Here is a 23,509-nt window from a genome sequence, read left to right on the forward strand (position 1 = left end):
TAGGAATAAGATAAAATAATTGGTGTTTATATTTTCAACATGAATCTGTTTCTTTGTACCATTACTTTAGAGTAGCTTTACAACAAACAGTTCATGTCATTTTTCAAAACAGTTGAAATGCACTTTCATCCCTAAGTAAATGATTGCTTCATTCTTTAAACGAAACAGTGTAAAATATCCCCAAATATCAGTTTTGCAAATAGCCTGTACAAAATTATAATTGTGTTCAATTATTGTATCTTATCAACATATCTCACATTGTGTTATTTGATAAATTATATTATAAAAATCAATCATACCTACTTGACCCAGGAGGCATTGTTCACCAGATGGTAAGATAAAAATGAAGTGCTTAGACCAGAGACATTTGCAAACAAGTATAGAGGACTACTGAGGCAATTAATAAACATGAAATCCATGTTTATTGGTCTTGAAATAAACTATGTTACAATATTAACATATTTATATTTTTTGAAGCATGGATAATTCCAGTAAGCCAGTGTCCTTAAACACTATATACAATGTGATTTTATTTTTATTACCAATTGCCATAAATTTAACTCTTAACAGTGCCTATCATGTAGTAATCATTCAAGAAGTAAATAAATGAAAAAAAATAGTCTTTGGTATTACTTACTGCTTAAAAAGTATATACTGAAAAAAAAAGTATATACTGTATACCTAACCGATGCTGTAAGAGGATGTCAAATTAATGCTGTTTGGTGGAAACAAGGTGATTTAGGAACAGCCCTCTGCTAGCAGAATGATCCTTTATTTTTCTTCCTCTCCACCTAACATACCCCCTTGGTTAGTTTCCTTTTAATCTGTCATTAGAATGTAAGTCATTTTGGTATATGAATTTAAAAGAAATTACTACTAAGAAAAACCATATATCAATAATAAATAGATATTTTTTATAAATAGATTTTTGACTGATTTAATTTTAATGCTAGGTGTATCTTTGTCTTTCACTGCTTGTAGATGAAAAGATATGTAGAATTAATACTGATCTTCTAGTTACTGCTCTAACTTTCTTCCAAGCTAACACATTTTAATTGCTTTTTTGTTTGTTTGGTTTTTGTTGATTTATTTATTTATTTTTGGCTGCGTTGGGTTTTCATTGGTGCACGCAGGCTTTCTCTAGTTGTGGTGAGCGGGGGCTTCTCTTGCTGCAGAGCACGGGCTCTAGGCGCACGGGCTTCAGTAGTTGTGGCATGCGGGCTCTAGAGCGCAGGCTCAGTAGTGGTGGTGCACGGGCTTGGTTGCTCCGCGGCATGTGGGATCTTCCCGGACCTGGGATCAAATCCTTGTCCCCTGCATTGGCAGGTGGATTCTTAACCACTGCGCCACCAGGGAAGTCCCTTAATTGCTTTTTATTTGAGTAATAGAAGATAGAAAAGTCTAAGAAAAATATGTGACTCTTGCTATTTACTTACACAAATGAAGATTTTATTTAATTTTTACATTAATGATTAAGAGAAAAGAATTCTCAACATCTTAATGGTCATTTTACTGATAATAGATTTCTTTTTATTTAAAATGTATAAAGACGGCATGAATGAAAAATAGATTGTAAGATCAGTTATAGTTTTAATACATTGTATGTTTCTTTCTGATCAGGAAAATAGTCTGATTGAAGTGTTTTACCAATTATACTGAACACATTGCCAAAAATTACATATTTTAGAACTGTTGTAACTGTTTCAAGTTCTAGACCCTTTTAATCTGTTGAATGCAATTGCCTTAGATATATTTACATAGGGAATTCCCTGGCAGTCCAGTGGTTAGGACTCAGTGCTTTCACTGCCTGGGTCCAGGTTCAATCCCTGGTCAGGGAGTTAAGATATCCTACAAGCCATGCAGCATGGCCAAAAGAAAGAAAGAAAAAAAGATATATTTACATAGGATATTTAGTATATAATTTTAGGTTCATGAATATATTAAAGGTCATTATCCCTGGATCCTTGCATAGTAATAAAGCTTACTCCCTACTCAGAGTTTGATTTGGTTTCCCCTGCGTGGAATGCTCTTCTGGGTATCTATTTAATGGCTCATTCCCTTGCTGCCCTCACATCACTTTTCAAACGTCACTTGATCAGAAAGGCCGTCTTTGGCTACACTCCCTTGTTACTCTCTGTGCTCTTATCCTGCTTGTTTTTCTTATAATTCAATGTTGATTTGATTATTCCATACTTTGTCCCACTAGATTGTTAGCTTATGAGAGTTGGGATTTTTATCTGCTTTCTTCACTGCTGTATCCCCAGTGCCAAGAACAGTCCCTGGTACATAGTAGGCATTTCATAAAAACTTGTTGAGTACACCTCATAATAAATGTACATGATAAAGTAATGCAGTTATTATTTTTTGTAATATTTGGCCCAAAGTATACCAAACATAGTATTTATATCTTCAGGAGAGTTTTTGAGGCTACTCAGCATCATTGACATCAATTATTATAATTTTATTGTTAGTGCACATTAATTGTCAGATGTGACAGATTATCATTTGACAAATTACTGATTTGCTTGATTTGTTCAATATTTCTATTAAAGTTGGTTGGGTTACTGTTTGTCTTTTTATAGGTTTCATTATTTGCAGAGCTTTTCAATGAAATGCTTCAAAGAGATTTTGGCGTCAGAATATACAAATCATTATTGTCTCTTCCTGAGAAAGAGGATAAAAAAGAAAAGGAAAAGAAAAGCAAAAAAGATGAGAGAAAAGATAAAAAAGAAGAAAGAGATGATGAAACTGATGAGCCAAAACCCAAAAGGAGAAAATCAGGCGATGATAAAGATAAAAAAGAAGATAGAGATGAAAGGAAGGTCTGTAAATATTTCCAGGACCAGCAACCGGGTTTAGTTTCTAATTAGTCTTCTGGAGTGTAACGCATGACAATGAATTCCATCAGAATAGTAAAATGTAAAGGCCAAACTAAAAACTTTTAGTGTATTATTAGAAATTTAAGTCTTTGAATTAAGCCTATATAAGCATCTATAACTAGTTTTCTGATAGTTTATTCTTTAAGGTATATAGCATGATGGTTTGATTTATGTACATTGTGAATGGTAGTTTATTCTTAAAGTATATTATTGTTACAAGATATTTATAATGTGATACTATTTCAGGTAAATTTAGTCAATTTAATGTTTTTCTTTTAGTCATTTGATGTTTGGTGAGAGCTTGCTTAACTTTAAGACATTTTAAATTACAGAAAGAAGATAAAAGAAAAGATGATTCTAAAGATGATGATGAAACTGAAGAAGATAATAATCAAGATGAATATGATCCAATGGAGGCGGAAGAAGCTGAGGATGAAGAAGATGGTATGATTCCAATTTATTTTCCCTTAGGATGAAAAATACAGTTTTTGTTTGGGGACTTTGTATCACTGAAATCTATAATTATAATATTTTTTAGACTAGAAACAGTAAAATATTCTCTAGTGAAAATATGTTAAGTATTGTTTTACTAATTTTTAGGTGAGAGGATTGTTTTAAGAAATTTTTTTTTTTTTTTTTTTGCGGTATGCAGGCCTCTCACTGTTGTGGCCTCTCCCGTTGCGGAGCACAGGCTCCGACGTGCAGGCTCAGCGGCCATGGCTCACGGGCCTAGCTGCTCCGCGGCATGTGGGATCTTCCCAGACCGGGGCACAAACCCATGTCCCCCGCATCAGCAGGCAGGCTCTCAACCACTGTGCCACCAGGGAAGCCCCAGAAATGTTTATTTTTAACTATCATATGTTCCATATATAGTTAATGGTAACTCAACTTGAGGGAAAAAAAATTTCCCAAACGTGGTGTTAAAATGTGTCATGAAAAGGTATAATAGTCTTCCTTGTTTCATAGAATATAATCTTCTTTAGAAAACTAATTAATTATGAAGACTATCATACAAGCAAAAGAGTACATATAGCATATAGAGTTTAAAGACTAATAATAATAAGCACCTGTATACCTATCACCCATGTTTTAAATAACAAACTTTTACCAGTAGTAATGATATTCAAAATACTAGTCATAGATGCCAGCCCTAAAGTACTTATGGAGTACCACTGAGTACCTGTCAGTTTCCATGTAGATTTGGGACTTTTTTTTTTTCTTTTTTTTTAAATTTATTTACTTATTTTTGGCTGTGTTGGGTCTTTGTTTCTGTGCGTGGGCTTTCTCTAGTTGCGGCGAGCGGGGGCCACTCTTCATCGCGGTGCGCGGGCCTCTCACTGTTGCGGCCTCTCTTGTTGCGGAGCACAAGTTCCAGACACGCAGGCTCAGTAGTTGTGGCTCACGGGCCTAGTTGCTCCGCGGCATGTGGGATCCTCCCAGACCGGGGCTCGAACCCGTGTCCCCTGCATTGGCAGGTGGATTCTTCACCACTGCGCCACCAGGGAAGCCCCTCTCAAAAATTATTGAATGTGGGCTTCCCTGGTGGCACAGTGGTTGAGAGTCCGCCTGCCGATGCAGGGGACACGGGTTCGTGCCCCGGTCCGGGAGGATCCCACATGCCATGGAGCGGCTGGGCCCGTGAGCCATGGCTGCTGAGCCTGTGTGTCCGGAGCCTGTGCTCCACAACGGGAGAGGCCACAACAGTGAGAGGCCCACATACCGCAAAAAAAAAAAAAATGAAGGGAATATAGTGTAAAATATTATAAATTTATGCTGTGTAACATCTCAAGGGCTAATTAACTCCTAGTGTTTACTGTATCTCCTATTTTATCAACAAACCCTTTGTTACTCCAGGCTTTCTGATGGAGGTCCATTTGAGAGATCCAGAAGCCTCTAGAAACAAAATTTCTCTTAAAATTGTTGACAGATCATTAAATATCGGCAAAAAAGCCGTTTAGTTGTATATCATTCATGAAAGGATGATGTATTAGTTCACTAGGTTTACCATGAAAGGTACCTCAAACTGTTTAGCTCAAACAATAGAAATTTACTGTCTTCACAGTTCTGAAGGCCAAGTCTGAGATGAAGGAGTTAGCAGGGTTTGTTTCTTCTGAGGGCTGTGAGGAAGTGTCTGTTCCAAGCAGCTCTCCTCAGCTGCTTGTAGATGGCCATCTTTTCCCTGTATTGTCACATCATCTTCTATCTGCATGTGTCTGTGTCTAAATTTCCCCTTTCTGTAAAGACACCAGTCATTGGATTAGAGCTCACTCTAATAACCTCATTTTAACTTGATTATCTCTGTATAGATAGACCCTTTCTCCAAATAAGGCAATATTCTGAACTACTAGGGGCTTAGGACCTCAGCTTTGGAATTTTAGGGGATAACGGTTGAACCCATAACAGATTTATTCTTCAGTATTAGTTGAATAACGAGCTGTTAATGGTGCTTGACCTGAGGGCGATGGCTGAGGTCTTCAGGAACTGGGTAGCTTATGGATAGGTAAGAGAAAGGGGTTTACTTTTTGTCAGTTTTCTGTTTATTTATTAAGAATAATTTATCGAATTTCCTATCTTTCTTTTTTTAAATTTATTTAATTTATTTTTGGCTGCCCTGGGTCTTTGATGCTGTGCGCAGACTTTTTCTAGTTGCGGCGAGCGGGGGCTACTCTTTGCGGTGCCCGGGCTTCTCATTGCAGTGGCTTCTCTTGTTGCAGAGCACGGGCTCTAGGCATGCAGGCTTCAGTAGTTGTGGCACATGGGCTCAGTAGTTGTGGCTCATGGGCTCCAGAGCGCAGGCTCAGTAGTTGTGGCGCATGGGCTTAGTTGCTCCGTGGCATGTGAGATCTTCCTGGACCAGGGCTCGAACTCATGTCCCCTGCATTGGCAGGCGGATTCTGAACCACTGTGCCACCAGGGAAGCCCAAAATTCCTATCTTTTATCAAAGGACACATACATTAGTGTCAGCAAATCTGGGTATTAATACTGTTAGGTCTTCTTTATTAAGAACATTTCAATTCTCATATGTAGTTTTATTTTGCAATAATCCATTTGCAGTTAGTTTTAGTATATTGGCTGTTTTTCCTTTTATCTTATAGAAAATATTCTCTGCCCTGTTTTGTTTAAATTTATGTTTCAATTTTTTGCATAAAGTTCATTCATGTTTGGGAACTAATTCTCCCAAATATTTATTGAATTAAGTCCTTGTATTTGAATCAGTAAAGTCCATTTTTTTCTTCCTTGTAGTCTCTTTATAAATTTCTTCCTGTTCTTATTCTTTATAATTGTTTCTTATAAAATCCAAACTGTTTTTAGTCGTATAATATTTCTTTGCTATTTTATCTTTTGAAAACTGATCAGTAATAGAAAAGTATTTTCAATCTGTACAGTAGTTGAAAATTTATTAATGAGTCTTTTGCTGCTGTTGTATTTATTTTATAGATCGGGATGAGGAAGAAATAAACAAACGAGATGACAAAAGAGATATTAATAGATACTGCAAGGAGAGGCCCTCTAAAGATAAGGTATGTATTAAATACTGAAGTATGTTTGACATACATTATTATGTTTAATGTGTACAACACAGTGATGTGACATTTCTGTATAATACTGTATTTTTTATAATACGATAATTTCCATTTCTTACATAATCTAGACTTATTAAACATAACTAAGTGATGAATTTTATTGATCCTTGTATATCTATATATTACCACTCATCAGAATTCAGTCGGTTGTATTTTGGTATTTGTGGTTTTGTCAGATAATCAGTATGTCTTACTTCTTTCTTCTATACACATAAATCAGATCAATTCATTTTAGCTAAGATGAGGTAAAGATGTTTGCAAATTTTGGGTATTATATGGACAGTCTAATTTTCTCACTTATCAGGGGTAAAAATTATGTACTGTATCTTCTGCATTTTCTTTAGGAAAAAGAAAAGATTCAGATGATCACAATTAACAGAGATCTATTAATGGCATTTGTTTATTTTGATCAAAGCCATTGTGGTTACCTTCTTGAAAAGGATTTGGAAGAAATACTTTATACTCTTGGACTACATCTTTCTCGGGCTCAGGTAATCTATCTCGTGAATATTTAAAATGAAAAGCATGTTTAAGTAACTTTGTCTTTTTAGTACCTTTGACTTTTTGAAATATAAAAGCAATACGGGGACTTCGCTGGTGGTCCAGTGGCTAAGACTCTGTGCTCCCAATGCAGGGGGCCCGGGTTCGATCCCTGGTCAGGGAACTAGATTCCACATGCCACAACTAAGACCTGGTGATGCAAAATAAATAAATAAATTAAAAAAAAAAAAAGCAATACAGGCTTATAGTAATATAGTTAAGCAATACTGAAATAAATAAAGTAAAAGAAGTTAAAAGTCTCCTCTCCCTCTAGTTCCACTCCTCTGGCCTAATATATAAACTTCTAGATCCTTTTGTAAGCAACTCATATGTGTATATATATATGATAGTTCCAGTTTTATAAACAACACATGAAATCATTCTAAACATACTGATGGACAACTTTTTTTCATTTAATAATGTATCATGGGCATTCTACCATGAAAATGGAGACCCATTTTCTTATTTTTATTACTGCCAGTATTCCATGGCATAGATGTGCCTTTATTGCCTTAACTAGTCCCAGTTGCTAAATGGCTTTCATTTTTTAGAATTACCAACTATGCTTTAATAAACGTGTTTGTACGTATACTTTATGTATTGACATTTCTATCAGTTAGACTTTTTTTTGAGAAATTTTTTCAAGTGATAATTTGATTTTAGGTTTATAGAGAAGACAGTTAAAAGTGTTAAGTGCTCTAATTGAGTGGTAGTGGATACCTGAGATGCCACTGATGTTTATCATATGTGAAATTTAGAACACTGACGTTCAAGGAGAATCAAAAACTTATTTTCATCTTTTTAAATAACAGGTAAAGAAGCTTCTTAATAAAGTAGTACTCCGTGAATCTTGCTTTTACCGAAAATTAACAGACACCTCAAAAGATGAAGAAAACCATGAAGAATCTGAAGCATTGCAGGAAGATATGCTAGGTTTGAGTATATTATTTTAAGATCATGCCATTTTATAACCATATTATTAATTAAAGAAGAAAATAACATAATAAAATATGGTATCTTTTAGGGACTTCCCTGGCGGTCCAGTGGTTAAGACTCCGTGCTTCCACTGCAGGAGGCATGGGTTCGATCCCTGGTCAGGGAACTAAGATCCCACGTGCTGTGTGGTGTGGCCAAAAGAATATGGTATCTTTTATGTTATAGGAAACAGATTGTTACTTCCAACACCGATAGTAAAACAGGAATCAAAGGATATGGAAGAAAATGTTGGCCTTATTGTGTATAATGGTGCAATGGTCGATGTAGGAAGCCTCTTGCAAAAATTGGAAAAGAGTGAAAAAGTACGAGCTGAAGTGGAACAGAAGCTGCAGTTACTAGAAGAAAAGACAGGTAAGGAGAAGCATTGGATATGAGGTACTTTTAACACTCTATTGGGATATATATGTGTACACACGTATATACATACCTATACTTGTGCATATCCATACCTTGTTTTATTTAGTCTAGACACATAATGTAAGTTTACTTTTCACCATTTCTGTTAAAGGTTATAAAATTGCTTAGCTTTATAAGAATTAATTTAGATCTTCATGTGCATTCTCAGGTTCGATTGTTGTTCTGTTGCATCCTTTTAATCCTCCCCTAGTTCACTTAGTCTTCATTAGTTTCTGCTACTTTCTCTAGTCTGTACAATTATCTTAAAATGGAACTTGGGTTTAGAAGTAATACTAGGTAAAACTTAATTTAAATGAAATGAGTTATTACAGTGTGCTTTATAACTATTAAAATTGACACTTGTGGCCAGTTTAAATAATTATATACACTTCTTATTCTCCTAGCTTAAGTATTTTTAACCTCAGAGTTAAATTGGAAATTTTAAGGGGTAAGATGGTGAATTTGGTTTTGTTTTGTTTTTTGACAGATGAAGATGAAAAAACCATATTAAATTTGGAGAATTCCAACAAAAACCTCTCTGGTGAACTCAGAGAAGTTAAAAAGGACCTTAGTCAGTTACAAGAAAACTTAAAGATTTCAGAAAACATGAATTTGCAATTTGAAAACCAGCTGAATAAGACAATCAGAAACTTATCCACAGTAATGGATGAGATCCACACTGTTCTTAAGAAGGTTAGCTGTTTTGTACCTTCAACATTTTAATAGTTTATTCCTTTTCTAAAAAGTCTATTTCTAGCAAATTTAGTATTATTAAGCTCTTAGTGGCTTTTCTAACAGAAAATAATGGTAGCATTCTGTCCTTCATTAGATTAGTCAAAAGCAATTCCCCAAAGATGGTATTTTCCTAGAACTTACTTCAGATGTCAACATGATTTATGTATGCAGACTTTTTTTTTTAATCTATTTTTGGCCGCCTTGGGTCTTCATTCCTGCGCGCAGGCTTTCTCTAGTTGTGGCGAGCGGGGGCTGCTCTTCGTTGTGGTGTGGTGGCTTCTCTTATTGCAGAGCATGGGCCCTATGCGCGTGGGGTTCAGTAGTTGCAGCACGTGGGGTTCAGTAGTCTCAGCACGCAGGCTCAGTAGTTGCAGCACATGGGCCGTACAGCACATGGACTTCAGTAGTTGTGCACGGGCTAAGTTGCTCCGTGGCATGTGGGATCTTCCCAGACCAGGTATCAAACCTGTGTCCTCTGCATTAGCAGGCAGATTCCTAACCACTACGCAACCAGGTAAGTCCTTGTGTGCAGACTTCTTAAAAAGCAAGTTTTACTTGCATTTCTTTTAGAATCAGAGATTGAGTTTGAACTTGAGGAAGAAAAGCCATTCACTTCTTTTTTAAACCCATTTATTGGGCAGAGTTGAGAAACTTTTTTTTTTTTTTGCGGTACATGGGCCTCTCACTGTTGTGGCCTCTCCCTTTGCGGAGCACAGGCTCCTGACGTCCAGGCCCAGCTGCTCTGTGGCATGTGGGATCTTCCCGGACTGGGACAAGAACCCGTGTCCCCTGCATCGGCAGGCGGATTCTCAACCACTGCGCCACCAGGGAAGCCCGGGAAACTTTTTGACACTATCAGAATTAATTTATTAGTATTCTTTGTCTCAAAACTATCTAGTAACTCAGTGCCCTTGTAAACTAACTTCAGTAATTGAGAGACCTTCCACCTCCTGGGTCTCACTCAGAGAACAAGAAGACAAAAAAAAAAAACTACAGTGCAAGGAATATACTGCTGTTAGTAATATAGTCCTAAGAAGCTCTAATTTCTTAGGATTTAGATGACTTTCTCAAATACTAGAAGTCATTCTGCACAGAATTGAGAGATTTCTTTCATACTCTCCCCTTCCCCCCACCCAATTCAATTTTCCATAGATGGTGAAATGGGCTATCTGCAGTATCTCTGTTTACTAATGTTTGTTATTTTTAAAGTTACATTTAAGAGAATTTAATAAAATATACTTTTCCTTTGTGTATTTTATAGGATAATGTGAAGCATGAAGATAAAGATCAGAAATCCAAGGAGAATGGTACAAGTGTATGATAAAATACATGTAGTGATGAAGAATGGTGATAAGTAATGTAATATATAAAATCATGATACAAGAATGTTTGAAAGTGATGCATGTTTGATTTTAGTAGTATAAATATCTGTTAGTTCAAATGATGTATAAAGTTTTATGAATGTGAGTCTTTGCTTTTGAAAATTGCTTGTAATTCCCGGCATCCAAATTATTAAACACTCCTTGAGTGAAATAATTTTGCATTGCAAAATGTTTTAGGATGAACTTTGTTATAGTTTTAACCCCAATAAAGTTCATCAGTTTAATTGACGGTAGTGTTTAATTACAAATGTCTTTTATTAAAAACGTAGACAGTTGTAATTTTAGTTATAGAATTATCATTACTAGTTTTTTTTAAAAAAAATTTAGCCTTTTAAAATTTCAGTATGGGGCTTCCCTGGTGGTGCAGTGGTTAAGAATCCGCCTGCCAATGCAGGAGAGAGAGGTTTGAGCCCTGGTCCGGGAAGATCCCACAGGCCACAGAGCAACTAAGCCAGTGTGCCACAACTACTGAGCCTGCAGTCTAGAGCCTGCGAGCCAGAACTACTGAAGCCCGCGTGCCTAGAGCCCATGCTCAGCAACAAGAGAAGCCACCACAATGAGAAGCGCACGCACCGCAACGAAGAATAGCCCCCGCTCAACGCAACTGGAGAAAGCCCACGGGCAGCAATGAAGACACAATGCAGGCAAAAATAAATTTAAAAAAAAATTTTCACTATGAATCATAAAATAGGATTCTGCTTAAATTTTGCAAGTTTTTTGGACCACACTTTTTTTTTTACTTGTCCTAAAATCCTCTCCAATTTTCAGTCTCTAAAAACATTTATTAAAAATTTAACTCATCCAAACGACAGTACATCAAAAACTAAGAGAATAATTGTTAATTGCCATTGTTAATATATATGTTAGGCTTTACATAAAACACATAGTTTTGATGTTAATGTTAACTGCTTTCAATTAACTGTTCTAGTTTCCCAGAATAGCACCTATATTACTTTTAATTTTGAGGGTTTTTTTTTTTAAATGCAGTATATGTCAAATGTACGGTCTAGTACGAAGCCAGTAGATGTCAGTATGATGCCTTAAGTTAAGCCTTCCTTAATTAAAAATAGTTTGTTTTATTAGTCTGTGTACTTCCTTCAGAATTTTAGATACATAATAGTTTATTAACTATTGAGTGAAAAGGTAGGAAATGTGACATACTCTAAAGCAGTGGTTCTCAACAGGGGGTGCCTTAGCCCCCAGAAGACGTTTAGCAGTGTCTGGAGCCATCTGTACGCGTCCCACCAAGGGGAATGCCACTGGAATGTAGGTGGTCGAGGCCAAGGACTTGGTTGAATCACCTGCTTTGCATGGGACAGCGCAACAAAGGGTTGCCCAGCCCCGTATGTCAGTAGTGCCCCGCTGGAAAAACTCTGGTCTAAAGGAGTATAGGGTTAAAAACAACATGTCTTTGAAATAACACTAGTGGAAGCTGAATTGCATCTGTAGCAAATATCAGGTTTTCTGTATGTAAATAACCTTCCCTGGAACGTTTCACTGTCAGAGAATTATATAGTATATTAGGGTTTTTATATTTTATTTTGCTAGAATAATGATGATTTGGTGTTCCAAACGGGTTAATATGAGAATGTAAGTGCCCTGTTACATGTATCTTAAGCTGAATGGAATCCACGTAGCTCTTACTAAGGAACAGATTAAAATACCTAAAATTCTTTCAAACCAGTTTTTTTTCTTTTTACCTTAAGTTGCTCTTTCTGATTGTAATGGTTTATTGAACTTCTCTGAGGTTGAATTACTGATTGATCCATAATTATACAGTTACTATATAAATGTTTGTCTATCTTTTAGGTGAGATAAATCATTATAGGGTAGTTAGAAAGTTTTTTTCTCAGAGGAAAATCCTGGAGATAATCTTTTAACTAAAAGACAGTGAAGAATATAGTTCTTTAATACAGTATGATTTTGAATGAGAAAAATCATTATAAAGTCTACCTGTCAGACTTATTTTTCCCAGAGATAGTTAAATGAGAATAATATTAGGAGAATGGAGAAAAAATATAAATTTTTCCATTATATTATTACTTAGAGGTAAATTAGAAGTGGAAAATGAGATGACTAAGCTAGGGGGAAAAACTACATATAGAATAATTGGTTTTAGTGAAAATGAGGTAAAGAGAACCTGTTTTTGTCTTTCTAAACTGTTTTGGATTTTTATTCAGAAGTAAACACGTGGTCTGTTCTTATATTCTATCAGCTGACATTGACCAAACCAAAAAAAACTTAATCAGATAACAAAGTAGGTCTATGATAACATTTAATTTTGTTTTCCCATCTTTTTTATGTTCTGGATGCCCGTTTTTGTATTTCTAATACTCATTTAAGTCATTTTAAGACAATGAAATTTTAAGATTTTAATATTTCTTTCTGAATATTGCCTAAGTTGTAGAAAATTACTCCTCAAAATGTAACAGCACAAAAAATCCTTTTTAAAGAGAATTACAGTGACACTTAGACTTTATATGTGTACCACTTTTCACTCTCAAAAGAAACATGTGAAGACCCTGAACTGGGTGGGCTGAGGTAAGCGGGACAGACTAGCTGATGCTCTTTTCGTCTATCCTTTCCACGCACCCTAAAGGCTCACAGTACACTTCATGTGTTACCATACAACTGCACCTCACCCATTGCACAAGTGCATGATGTGCGGAGAACAGTCCATCCATTGTGTACCCCTGGGCAACTCATTCTCTCTTTATACCCTAAGAGTGGCCAGGATATGGAGTTGTACCTTTGCTAAGGGGTCAAGCTTTAGGGACTTTTGTCAAAGGTGGACTCAGGAGGAAAGACACTTGAAGATGCTTTTACATTGGTAAATCTTAATATTTATCTTCAGCACCAGTGGAGACATGAACTTGGACACAGGACCAAGGACCATGACAATTCCAAGAGTCTCAGCTCTCAGGTACCTTCCCTATGCTTCAGCTGAGGGAAAAATCTCAGGTGCCTTTGTTTTGTGGGCCACAGGGTCTTAACTGAGATCACGGGGACAAACAGCAGGGATTTGTGCCACAGTGACAGTTGTGTTGTGCCTTAATACAAAGGCAGTCACTTCTTTCTGGTCAGAAAAGCAGTATTTGTCAGAGGGCAAAACAAAAAAAGCTTGGAAATTTCTAATTTCTGCTAAAGAAAGGCATTTGGAATACGCTAAACATGGATGAGTTTGCTTATTAAAATATGGGTGAGGACTTGCCTGGTGGCACAGTGGTTGAGAATCTGCCTGCCAATGCAGGGGACACAGGTTCGAGCCGTGGTCTGGGAAGATCCCGCATGCTGCAGAGCAACTAAGCCCGTGCACCACAACTACTGAGCCTGCGCTCTAAAGCTTGTGAGCCACAACTGCTGAAGCCCGCGTGCCTAGAGCCCGTGCTCCGCAACAAGAGAAGCCACCGCAATGAGAAGCCTGCACACCACAACGAGGAGTAGCCCCCGCTCGCCGCAACTAGAGAAAGCCTGCGCGCAGCAACAAGACACAATGCAGCCAAAAATAAGGAAAGGGAGGAAGGAAGGAAGGAAAGAAAAATATTAGTTTCAGGAAGATGTAATAGACATACTTTTCTGTATTCTTCCCATTTAACAATAACTAAAAAACTCTGGGAGATGTCCACACACCCATGTTCATCACAGCATTCTCTATATTAGCTGTAATAGTAGGAGAGCTGTTAAAAGTAAATCCTAAGAGTTCTCATCACAAGGAATAAAACTTTTATATATATGAGATGAAGAATGTTAACTAAAGTTATTGTAATCATTTCACAATATATACAAGTCATTATGCTGTACACCTTAAACTAATACAGTGCTGTATGTCAATTATATGTTAATAAAACTGGGGGAAATTTTAAATATATATATTGACAGGAATAAAAAACTCAATGGATGACACAGCAATTCCACTCCTAGGTATATACCCAAGATAAATCAAAAAATATATCCACACAAAAACTTGTTACATGAATGTTCACGGTAGCATTATTCATAATAGCCAGATTGACTGGTTCTCTTCCAGAAACAGTATCTCAAAGGTTAAAAATTCATCTCCTAGGGCTTCCCTGGTGGTGCAGTGGTTGAGAGTCCGCCTGCCGATGCAGGGGATGCGGGTTCGTGCCCCGGTCTGGGAAGATCCTACATGCCGCGGAGCGGCTGGGCCCGTGAGCCGTGGCCGCTGGGCCTGCGCGTCCAGAGCCTGTGCTCCGCAACGGGAGAGGCCACAACAGTGAGAGGCCCGCGTATCACAAAAAAAAAAAAAAATCATCTCCTAGAAACATTTCCAACAAGCCAGGTGAATGCCTCCTAAATTTGCAAAGCTGGTAAAAACCCTGGGATTAAATAACAGATGGATTTGGGAAATGGCATAAGTGCAGCCCAAGGCTAGTGTACTTTGTGCTTTAAGGAAGAATGGTTCAAAGTAGGTTTTAATTAAATATTTATGTTATAGCCAGAAATAGCAAGTGGTCTTTGTGTGGTCAGGGATTGGCTTTCAAAAGGTCTATCTATCTAAGAAAATGAATGGGCATTAAATACTTATTCTTTATATTTTAGAAGTAGATTCTGTTCTTTTCCTGCCTGAAGGAAGATAGAAAGGCTAGAGATAACCAGTGAGCTGCATTTGGAAATACAATCTTATAAAGACTAGGAGGCTAGGTTCAACTATTAAGTGGATATGAGGTTCTACTGAGGCCAAATAATGTGAAATATTAAACCCTTTACCATTTAGCTGGGGACCACGAGGGAATAACTTTCCATTGTTTTTGGCTGAATTTTTTCACCTTTAGAATGGGAAAAATAACATGACAAATTTCTTTGCTGAAGCATAGGCTACTAACTGCTGTATTAATTTTCCAAACCCTTATATGACCCTTGCAGAGGAGAATTTATCATAGCAAACTAAACCCAAGACAAGTTTATGTTTTTTATTTATCTTGAATCTGAACATTTAGAATGATCATAAAGCACACAGTGTGCAAATTCCTGTGTCCCCTGCATCGGCAGGTGGACTCTCAACCACTGTGCCACCAGGGCACAGTGTCTCTTTAGATGTGAGAAAGTTTTGAACTCCAAGATCAGTGTTATAATAACTCTATATAATGGCTTCCTAGAGATCACATTTAAACTTGTACCCTGCTCTTTTTGATGCTTCATTTGCCTGAATTGCTAGAGCAATAGCACAGTATCAGTTGTTGGACCAAAGGTAAAATTTGCACCTGATTTAGTAGCCCAGAGAATTTTTAGGGCAAAAGCCATGAAAACACATGCTAATTTAAAAAAGTGTTTGGAAAAAGTTCAATTCTGAAGTTAATCCCCCAAATTTGAGAATCCAGAACAAACTTCATGTGAAGAGGCAACATCTTAACCACATGTTAACAATAATGAAACTGCAGTATTGCAATAAAGGAGAAAAAGTGATTATATGGCATTTGACGTTAGGTGCAGGGCACATGGGTTCTAAAACTGGTGAATTGGAAAGCCATCTGCCCTCAAGAGCAGATGCAAAACAATGCCAAGATCCAAATATTTAAGAGATGATTGAAATATCTAAACCTGGACTTCAAAATATTTTTAAAGTTTTTAAATAACTTAGTAAAGCTTAGCATAACTTAGTAAATATCCACTTAGAAAATACAAAGGGGGAAAATTCAATGAGAGATAACCCAGAAACTAGTTACCCCAGCAACGCCCACAATAAGATTTTTGTTACCCTTAGAAGGAAGCTCTCCTAACAGATTCATACACTTTATATGAACAAAAGCTCAACGCAGTTTCACAACAGCTTAGGATCTCCTATAGAAAACACAAGGACCCTTTAAAAGCATTGATTTTGCTTCCCGTCTTGAGTTTACCTTTAAGCAAGAGTACTGCTGGAGCAATGCTGAATGTCTGGAAAAGCAAGAAGCTTGTGGATCATAGCTTTTACCTCCAGAGGCTTCAGTTTCCTAAGGTGGTCTTTATCTGCAGACTGCTAGAGTTCCCAGGCAACCAAGAGCTAAACATGACCAAGCACTAAAAACAGAAAAAATTAACTGTGGAGTTGAAGGCTAAGCTTTAGAATGGCAGGGTTCTTATTTCATTCCAAATTCAGATTTACCCTGGATTTGATTTCACTCAGTTTGAAATTAGGATGGCTCACACTAAAAACAATATTAAATATATGAAAATGCTTGGATATTTTTGATTAATAAACATCTGTAAAACCACCTGAGGCAGTTAAGCCTGCATTTCAGCCCTGCCTAGCTAGAAGTTTCAGATATCTTTAAACTGTAGATTTAGGTGCACCAGGTTTCTGATCTAATCCAAACTGCCTGAACTGTTTTTGTTTGTTTGTTTTTTGCGGTACACGGGCCTCTCACTGCCGTGGCCTCTCCCATTGCGGAGCACAGGCTCCGGACGCGCAGGCTCAGCGGCCATGGCTCACGGGCCAAGACGCTCCGTGGCATGTGGGATCCTCCCGACCGGGGCACGAACCTGTGTCCCCTGCATCGGCAGGTGGACTCTCAACCACTGTGCCACCAGGGAAGCCCTGCCTGACCTGTTTTGAGGCGTTACACCACTAGATAGGATTTATCATTTTCATTGTCTTTAAATGTGGTGTGAACCCAAATGCCACCACCCTCACCAAACTCTAGTCTTCAATTAAAATCTGTGCAGATGAGCTTCTACCTGGCTCCTGGCTTCTGCCTTCTTTGCTGAACCTGAGGCCCCAGCTCTGAATCCTGCCTCTATGGTTGGGATCCTGACAGTCTGCAAAATCCTCCCTTCTTTAGGGGCTGGACTCTGTATTCATGAGCTTGACGCTGGTTGAGGTCTAATTCTAACTGATCAATTTCCCCTGGAACTAAGATTATAATCTGCCTGATTTTCAGTAATACTGACAAAGCCTGGAAGATTACCATCTTCGCACCCCCTTTGCTCTCCTACCCACCAGACGGAACTTTGTACCGTGAAGTCAGTCATTCCACATTAGTTAGATTATGTTCAGTATCTGATACCTCACAAAGAAATTATATAGTCACGTCAGCTTGACGATGAGAAGTGAAAAAAAAAACAAAACTATAAAGACATTTAATTCAGTTGCTTAAGCAGTTGTGACCCTTCCCATAAACCATTTCAAAGTATATAGCTTCTCAAAGTGACTGCGCTGCAGGTTCCTGGACTTGCTTTCAGTCATTCAACAAATATTTCAGTGACTATCCATTGTAAAAATATTTACCAATGGATTAATATTTACCCCTACAGAGAAAGCCGAAAATGCTCAGAGATAATATCTCCAAGAAAACTGCTACTTTTCTTGGAGTTTTAAAAATCACATATCAGCACTTTGTTATAAAGCAGAAAAAAACACCATTGTAAAGCAATTATACTCCAATAAAGACGTTTAAAAAAATCACATATCAGTAGGAAAAACTGCTCTCTGTGTATACCTTAGTTCAGAGGTTTTCCAAGCATGTTAATTAACCTAGAAAGGCAGCAGCAGTACCCGGGAACTTGTTAGAAATGCAAATTCTTGAGCCCTACCCCAGACCATCTCAATCAGAAATTCTGTGGATGGGACCCAGCTATCTGTGTTTTAACAAGATTCCCAGGTGATTCTGATGCTTACTAGTTTAAGAACCACTGCCTTAGCTTAGGCCCAGTGATCATATTCAGATTCCACCATTAATGGGGCTGAAACAAGGAGGTGACTCTGACTTAAGTAGTACCCTACCTGAATACCTGACATAATATGTCCTCTCTACAGCAAGAAAAACCAAGTGTATAATTTATGGTCAAAAATATTTGGGGGGCTTCCCTGGTGGCGCAGTGGTTGAGAGTCCGCCTGCTGATGCAGGGGACACGGGTTCGTGCCCTGGTCCAGGAAGATCCCACATGCCATGGAGCGGCTGGGCCCGTGAGCCATGGCTGCTGAGCCTGCGCATCTGGAGCCTGTGCTCCGCAACGGGAGAGGCCACAACAGTGAGAGGCTCGCGTACCGCAAAAAAAGAAAAAATATATATATATATTTGGGGACAACCTTCATTCATGTATAAGTCTGCAGCTTGTTTTTTATTTATTTTTTTAAACCCAGCAGTTCTTTTTTGGGGGGGAGCTGCATTGGGTCTTTGTTGCTGTGCATGGGCTTTTCTAGTTGTGGCAAGTGGGGGCTACTCCTCTTTGTGGTGCGCAGGCTTCTCGCTGCGGTGGCTTCTCCTGTTGCAGAGCATGGGCTCTAGGTGTGGGGCTTCAGTAGTTGTGGTGCACGGGCTCAGTAGTTGTGGCTCACAGGCTTAGTTGCTCTGCGGCATGTGGGATCTTCCCGGACCAAGGATCGAACCGGTGTCTGCTGTATTGGCAGGCGGATTCTTAACCTCTGCACCACCAGGGAAGTTCCCTGAGGCTTGTTTTTATTTTATTTTATTTTATTTTATTTTTATAAATTAATTTATTTGGGACTGCATTGGGTCTTTTTTGCTGCGCACAGTCTTTCTCTAGTTGCGGTGAGCAGGGGCTACTTTTCATTGCGGTGCGTGGACTTCTCATTGCGGTGGCTTCTCTTGTTGCGGAGCACAGGCTCTAGGTGCGCAGGCTTCAGTAGTTGCAGCACACAGGCTCAGTAGTTGTGGCTCGTGGGCTCTAGAGAACACACTCAGTAGCTGTGGTGCATGGGCTCAGTTGCTCCATGGCATGTGGGATCCTCCCGGACCAGGGCTTGAACCCATGTCCCCTGCATTGGCAGGCGGATTCTTAACCACTGCACCACCAGGGAAGCCCCAAAACTAATATTTCTAATTTAAAATGTGATATAGAGTATGATTCCATTTTTCTAAATTTCTTTCTTTCTTTCTTTCTATATTTACCTAGAAATGTGTTCACCTTGTTAAAGATAATTTCTGGGTGGTAGAATTTCAGGTGAATTTTTTTCTTTTGGTACTTAAAATTTTTAATAATGAAATAATAATGATGTATCATTTTTCGGAAATAATAGAGGCATTCTAATCTTTATTTTTTGGCCATGTGCACGACATGCAGGATCTTAGTTCCCTGACCAGGGATTGCACCCGCGCCCCCCTGCATTGGAAGCACAGGTCTTTTTTTTTTTTTTTTTTTTTTTTTTTTTGCGGTACGCGGGCCTCTCACTGCTGGGGCCTCTCGCTGCTCTGGCCTCTTCTGTTGCGGAGCACAGGCTCCGGACGCGCAGGCTCAGCGGCCACGGCTCACGGGCCCAGCCGCTCCGCGGCACGCGGGATCCTCCGGGACCGGGGCACGAACCCGTGTCCCCTGCATCGGCAAGCGGACTCTCAACCACTGCGCCACCAGGTAAGCCCTTGCACAGGGTCTTAACCACTGGACTGCCAGGGAAGTCCCGAAAGGCAGTCTAAAAAAAAAGTGTGTGGTTTGGGGGAAGATTGGGAGATATTAATGTCCCCAAAGAAATGTCTACAATCTAGAAAACCTAGTAGATCTCCTTTCTGAGTAGTCGTAATTGGTTTAAAAGAATTTTCTTTTCCTGTTGTCTACTAGTGTGATTTACCTCTCATCACCATTTGGCAATTTGAATATCCAAGAGGGACAGTTTATTGGTTTAAAAAACAATTCTTGACTTCAAATTCATTTGAGGAACATGGACAGTATGGGTGTATATGCCCTCTTAACAGTCAAAATATAAATATTAATATATAATACTATTATAAATATTATGAATAATACAAATATAAAAGGCTGCATTGACATAAAAAAGAATCCATGACATTGTGAATGTACTGACTGCCACTGAATTGTTCATGTTATTTTATTTATTTATTTTTGGGTGCGTTGGGTCTCTGTTGCAGTGTGTGGACTTCTCATTGGGGTGGCTTCTCTTGTTGTGGAGCACAGGCTCTAGGCACGTGGGCTTCAGTAGTTGTGGCACGTGGGCTCTAGAGTGCAGGCTCAGTAGTTGTGGCACACGGGCTTAGTTGCTCTGCGGCATGTGTGATCTTCCCGGACCAAGGATTGAACCCGCATCCCCTGCATTGGCAGGCGGATTCTTAACCACCTTGCTGCCAGGGAAGTCCTTGAATTGTTCATTTTAGAATAAACGATTTGATTTATTTAGAATGAGAAATTTATATTATGTGACTAGCACACCAATTTTAAAAAATCATGAATTATTTAGAATAACAAACTATGCACTCTCCAGGAACAAAAGTTGTTTTTTTTTTTTGCTGTACGCGGGCCTGTCACTGTTGTGGCCTCTTCCGTTGCGGAGCACAGGCTCCGGACACGCAGGCTTAGCAGCCATGGCCCACAGGCCCAGCCGCTCCGCGGCACATGGGATCCTCCCGGACCAGGGCACGAACCTGCGTCCCCTGCATCGGCAGGCGGACTCCCAACCACTGTGCCACCAGGGAAGCCCAACAAAAGTTTAATCTATGTTTTATGAGAGATCCACCAAAGGGTTTAAGAAGTAAGCTCTGCTCATCTTATTAAAATATTGCCATATGCACATAAAAATTTATTTACAGTAAAATTTTAGGCTATCTAGTACAAAACAAAGTTGCCTATCAAAATATTTTCACTTGTAAGAAATGCATTTTGAGAACTCACGGGCCCTTGGAGGTGGGTCTTTGATTTCCTAAAAAATTCAGAACTCTGAAGTAGAGGGCCTAGTGCTCTTGAATTGAATTCCAAGGAAGCTGATTACTACACATGGCTCTAATAAAGTTTTGCCATAAACATCTGTGGGAAATCTGAGAGTAATCTTGTGGAGGGATATTAAGTTTGCAACACCTGTTGCTGTTTACCCCTGAAGTGTTATGTCCCCTTGTGGTAAATGAGGTGAATGCTTTGACACTTTTTCCTAAGGCGTCCAGAAAGCTCTAGGGATTGGTAAGAGGGCTGCCTTTCACTTTTTAAGCCCTGGTTTGAATCTAACCAGGTTAACCTTGTGACCTTGAATTGTTTATGTGAAATGAGGTGGTGATCTCAGTTCTGCCTTAAGGAAATGCCTTTCACATAGAAATTGGCACTAATTGGCCTCCCTGTTGACAGGGTTAGCTGAGAGGCTCATGATTAAATGGGCAGTGAGAACAGAAACGAAATACCCCACCTCAGCTCAGCATGCTGGCTGGAGGACACGCGAGGCAGCTACCAGTTCTCCCCTCTTCCAGCAGCATCCAACACGCAAAGCAACTGGGTTGAACCAGGAGGCCCGGAAGGCCTACAACTTGTGCATTAAGGATACTTTCTATATGTCTGGCCCTGTTCTGTAAAGCAATCTTGACACGAATAGGGCCCTGGACCAGGATTCTTCAAACTTTTTCTGTAAAGGGCCAAAGAGGAAATGTTTTAGGCTTTGCAGACCGTACAGTCTCTGTTGCAACTCAACTCTGCTGACAAGAGCAGCCATAGAGAACATACATGAAAGAGTGTGCCAGTGTTCCAGTAAAACTTAATGGACAGCACAACATAGTAAATCAACTATACTCCAATAAAAATTAATTTTAAAAAACTTAATGGACACTGAAATTTGAATTTCATATGATCTTCACATATCAAGAAATATCATTTTTCTTTTGATATTTTTTCTCCAACTTTAAAAATGTAAACACCATTCTTAGCTTGCAGGCCATACTAAAACAAGCAGTGGGCCGGCTTTGGCCCACCATCCTTAGTTTGCCCATCTCTGCTCTAGACTGAGTGTTAGAGGGACTTTCCCTCACTCTCCCTCACTTTCACTCCTGGCTCAAACACTAACTAGCTATGGACCCAGGGCACTTTAACTTCTTTGGCCTTCAGTTTCTTCATGAAGTATGTTTGACAGAACAGATGAAACAAAGTTCCTTTTAGCCATAATTTTTAATTTCCTGATTCCATTATAGGAGCAGAAGTCAACCCAAGCAATGTTATGTATGCGAACTAGAAATTAGTTTACTTAAAGGAAACAAATCTTAATATCCTCAGTGTGAATCTTTGTCCTACTGTGAGGAACAATGTCACAACTCTGATAGCGAGATCAAAATTTGTAGCCTCATAGATGATTCACTTTGTTATAAAGCAGAAACTAACACACCACTGTAAAGCAATTATACTCCAATAAAGATGTTAAAAAAAAACCCTGTAACCTCCTAACTCCATTCAAAGGCTCCTTCATACCACTTCGTTCTATTTCTCCAGTGCTATTCTTCTTCTTTCCTGTTGTTTTTTTCTTGGTTTGTTTTTGTTTTTGGTGAGTGAAGAAAACACAGTGCCAGAGATTATTGGAAAACATTTTTCTCCTTCAAAGATGTTATTTAAAAATGTTAATGCTTTTGTGTCTTATTGGCAAGTATATTTTATAAGCACTCTGCTACCTAGGTGTACCTTATTGTTCGAGGTGATGACTGAGGGTTAGTAATCATTTTTACTGAAGAGCAGAAAAGAAAATCACCAAACAACTCATTCAAAACATTGATATATATATTTAAAAGTGAAGGTATTTTAATAGCATATTTATTTCTTCATAGATAACGTTTCATATAACCCTTCATTTTTCCTTTTGTTCTTTATATCAGATATCCAGTCAATGTTTGCATTTCTCATAAATTGGTTTTTTCTTTTCTTTTCTTTTTTGTGGTACGTGGGCCTCTCACTGTTGTGGCCTCTCCCGTTGCGGAGCACAGGCTCCGGACGCGCAGGCTCAGCGGCCATGGCTCACGGGCCCAGCCGCTCTGTGGCATGTGGGATCTTCCCGGACCGGGGCACGAACCCGTGTCCCCTGCATCGGCAGGCGGACTCTCAACCACTGTGCCACCAGGGAAGCCCCCTCTTTTCATTTTTAACAAGAAGTTTATTTAAACAACAAGGTGCTTGACTTGAAAGGAAACCAAGATTCATTTCTTTTAGAGTAATTTGTCCCTACTCAAAGACGGATTGCCCTACATGTAACAGCTACGTACAAAAAAGTTATAAGATTGTCCTTTGTTTTACAATGCTAAATGAAAAATATTAAAATTCTCCAATCGAACAAGGTATGCAAGAATTTTT

General features: G+C 38.7%; 1 protein-coding gene across 5 annotated transcripts in view; it reads left to right on the forward strand.

Annotated features, from left to right (window-relative positions):
- Window positions 1–12,196, forward strand: part of CCAR1 (cell division cycle and apoptosis regulator 1) — a 53,356-nt gene extending 41,160 nt beyond the window's left edge. For all 5 annotated transcript variants that reach the window (XM_082630546.1, XM_082630543.1, XM_082630544.1 and 2 more), the window contains exons 18-25: window positions 2,583–2,822; window positions 3,212–3,323; window positions 6,319–6,401; window positions 6,809–6,955; window positions 7,817–7,937; window positions 8,166–8,351; window positions 8,884–9,089; window positions 10,393–12,196. In XM_082630546.1, coding sequence (XP_082486672.1) covers window positions 2,583–2,822; window positions 3,212–3,323; window positions 6,319–6,401; window positions 6,809–6,955; window positions 7,817–7,937; window positions 8,166–8,351; window positions 8,884–9,089; window positions 10,393–10,452 — 1,155 coding nt within the window. In that variant the 3' untranslated portion in view covers window positions 10,453–12,196. The remainder of the gene's footprint in view (window positions 1–2,582; window positions 2,823–3,211; window positions 3,324–6,318; window positions 6,402–6,808; window positions 6,956–7,816; window positions 7,938–8,165; window positions 8,352–8,883; window positions 9,090–10,392) is intronic.
- The last annotated feature ends 11,313 nt before the right edge of the window (window positions 12,197–23,509 follow it).

Source organism: Mesoplodon mirus, assembly GCF_964341445.2.
Source record: "Mesoplodon mirus genome assembly, chromosome: 2".
NCBI lineage: Eukaryota > Metazoa > Chordata > Mammalia > Artiodactyla > Ziphiidae > Mesoplodon > Mesoplodon mirus.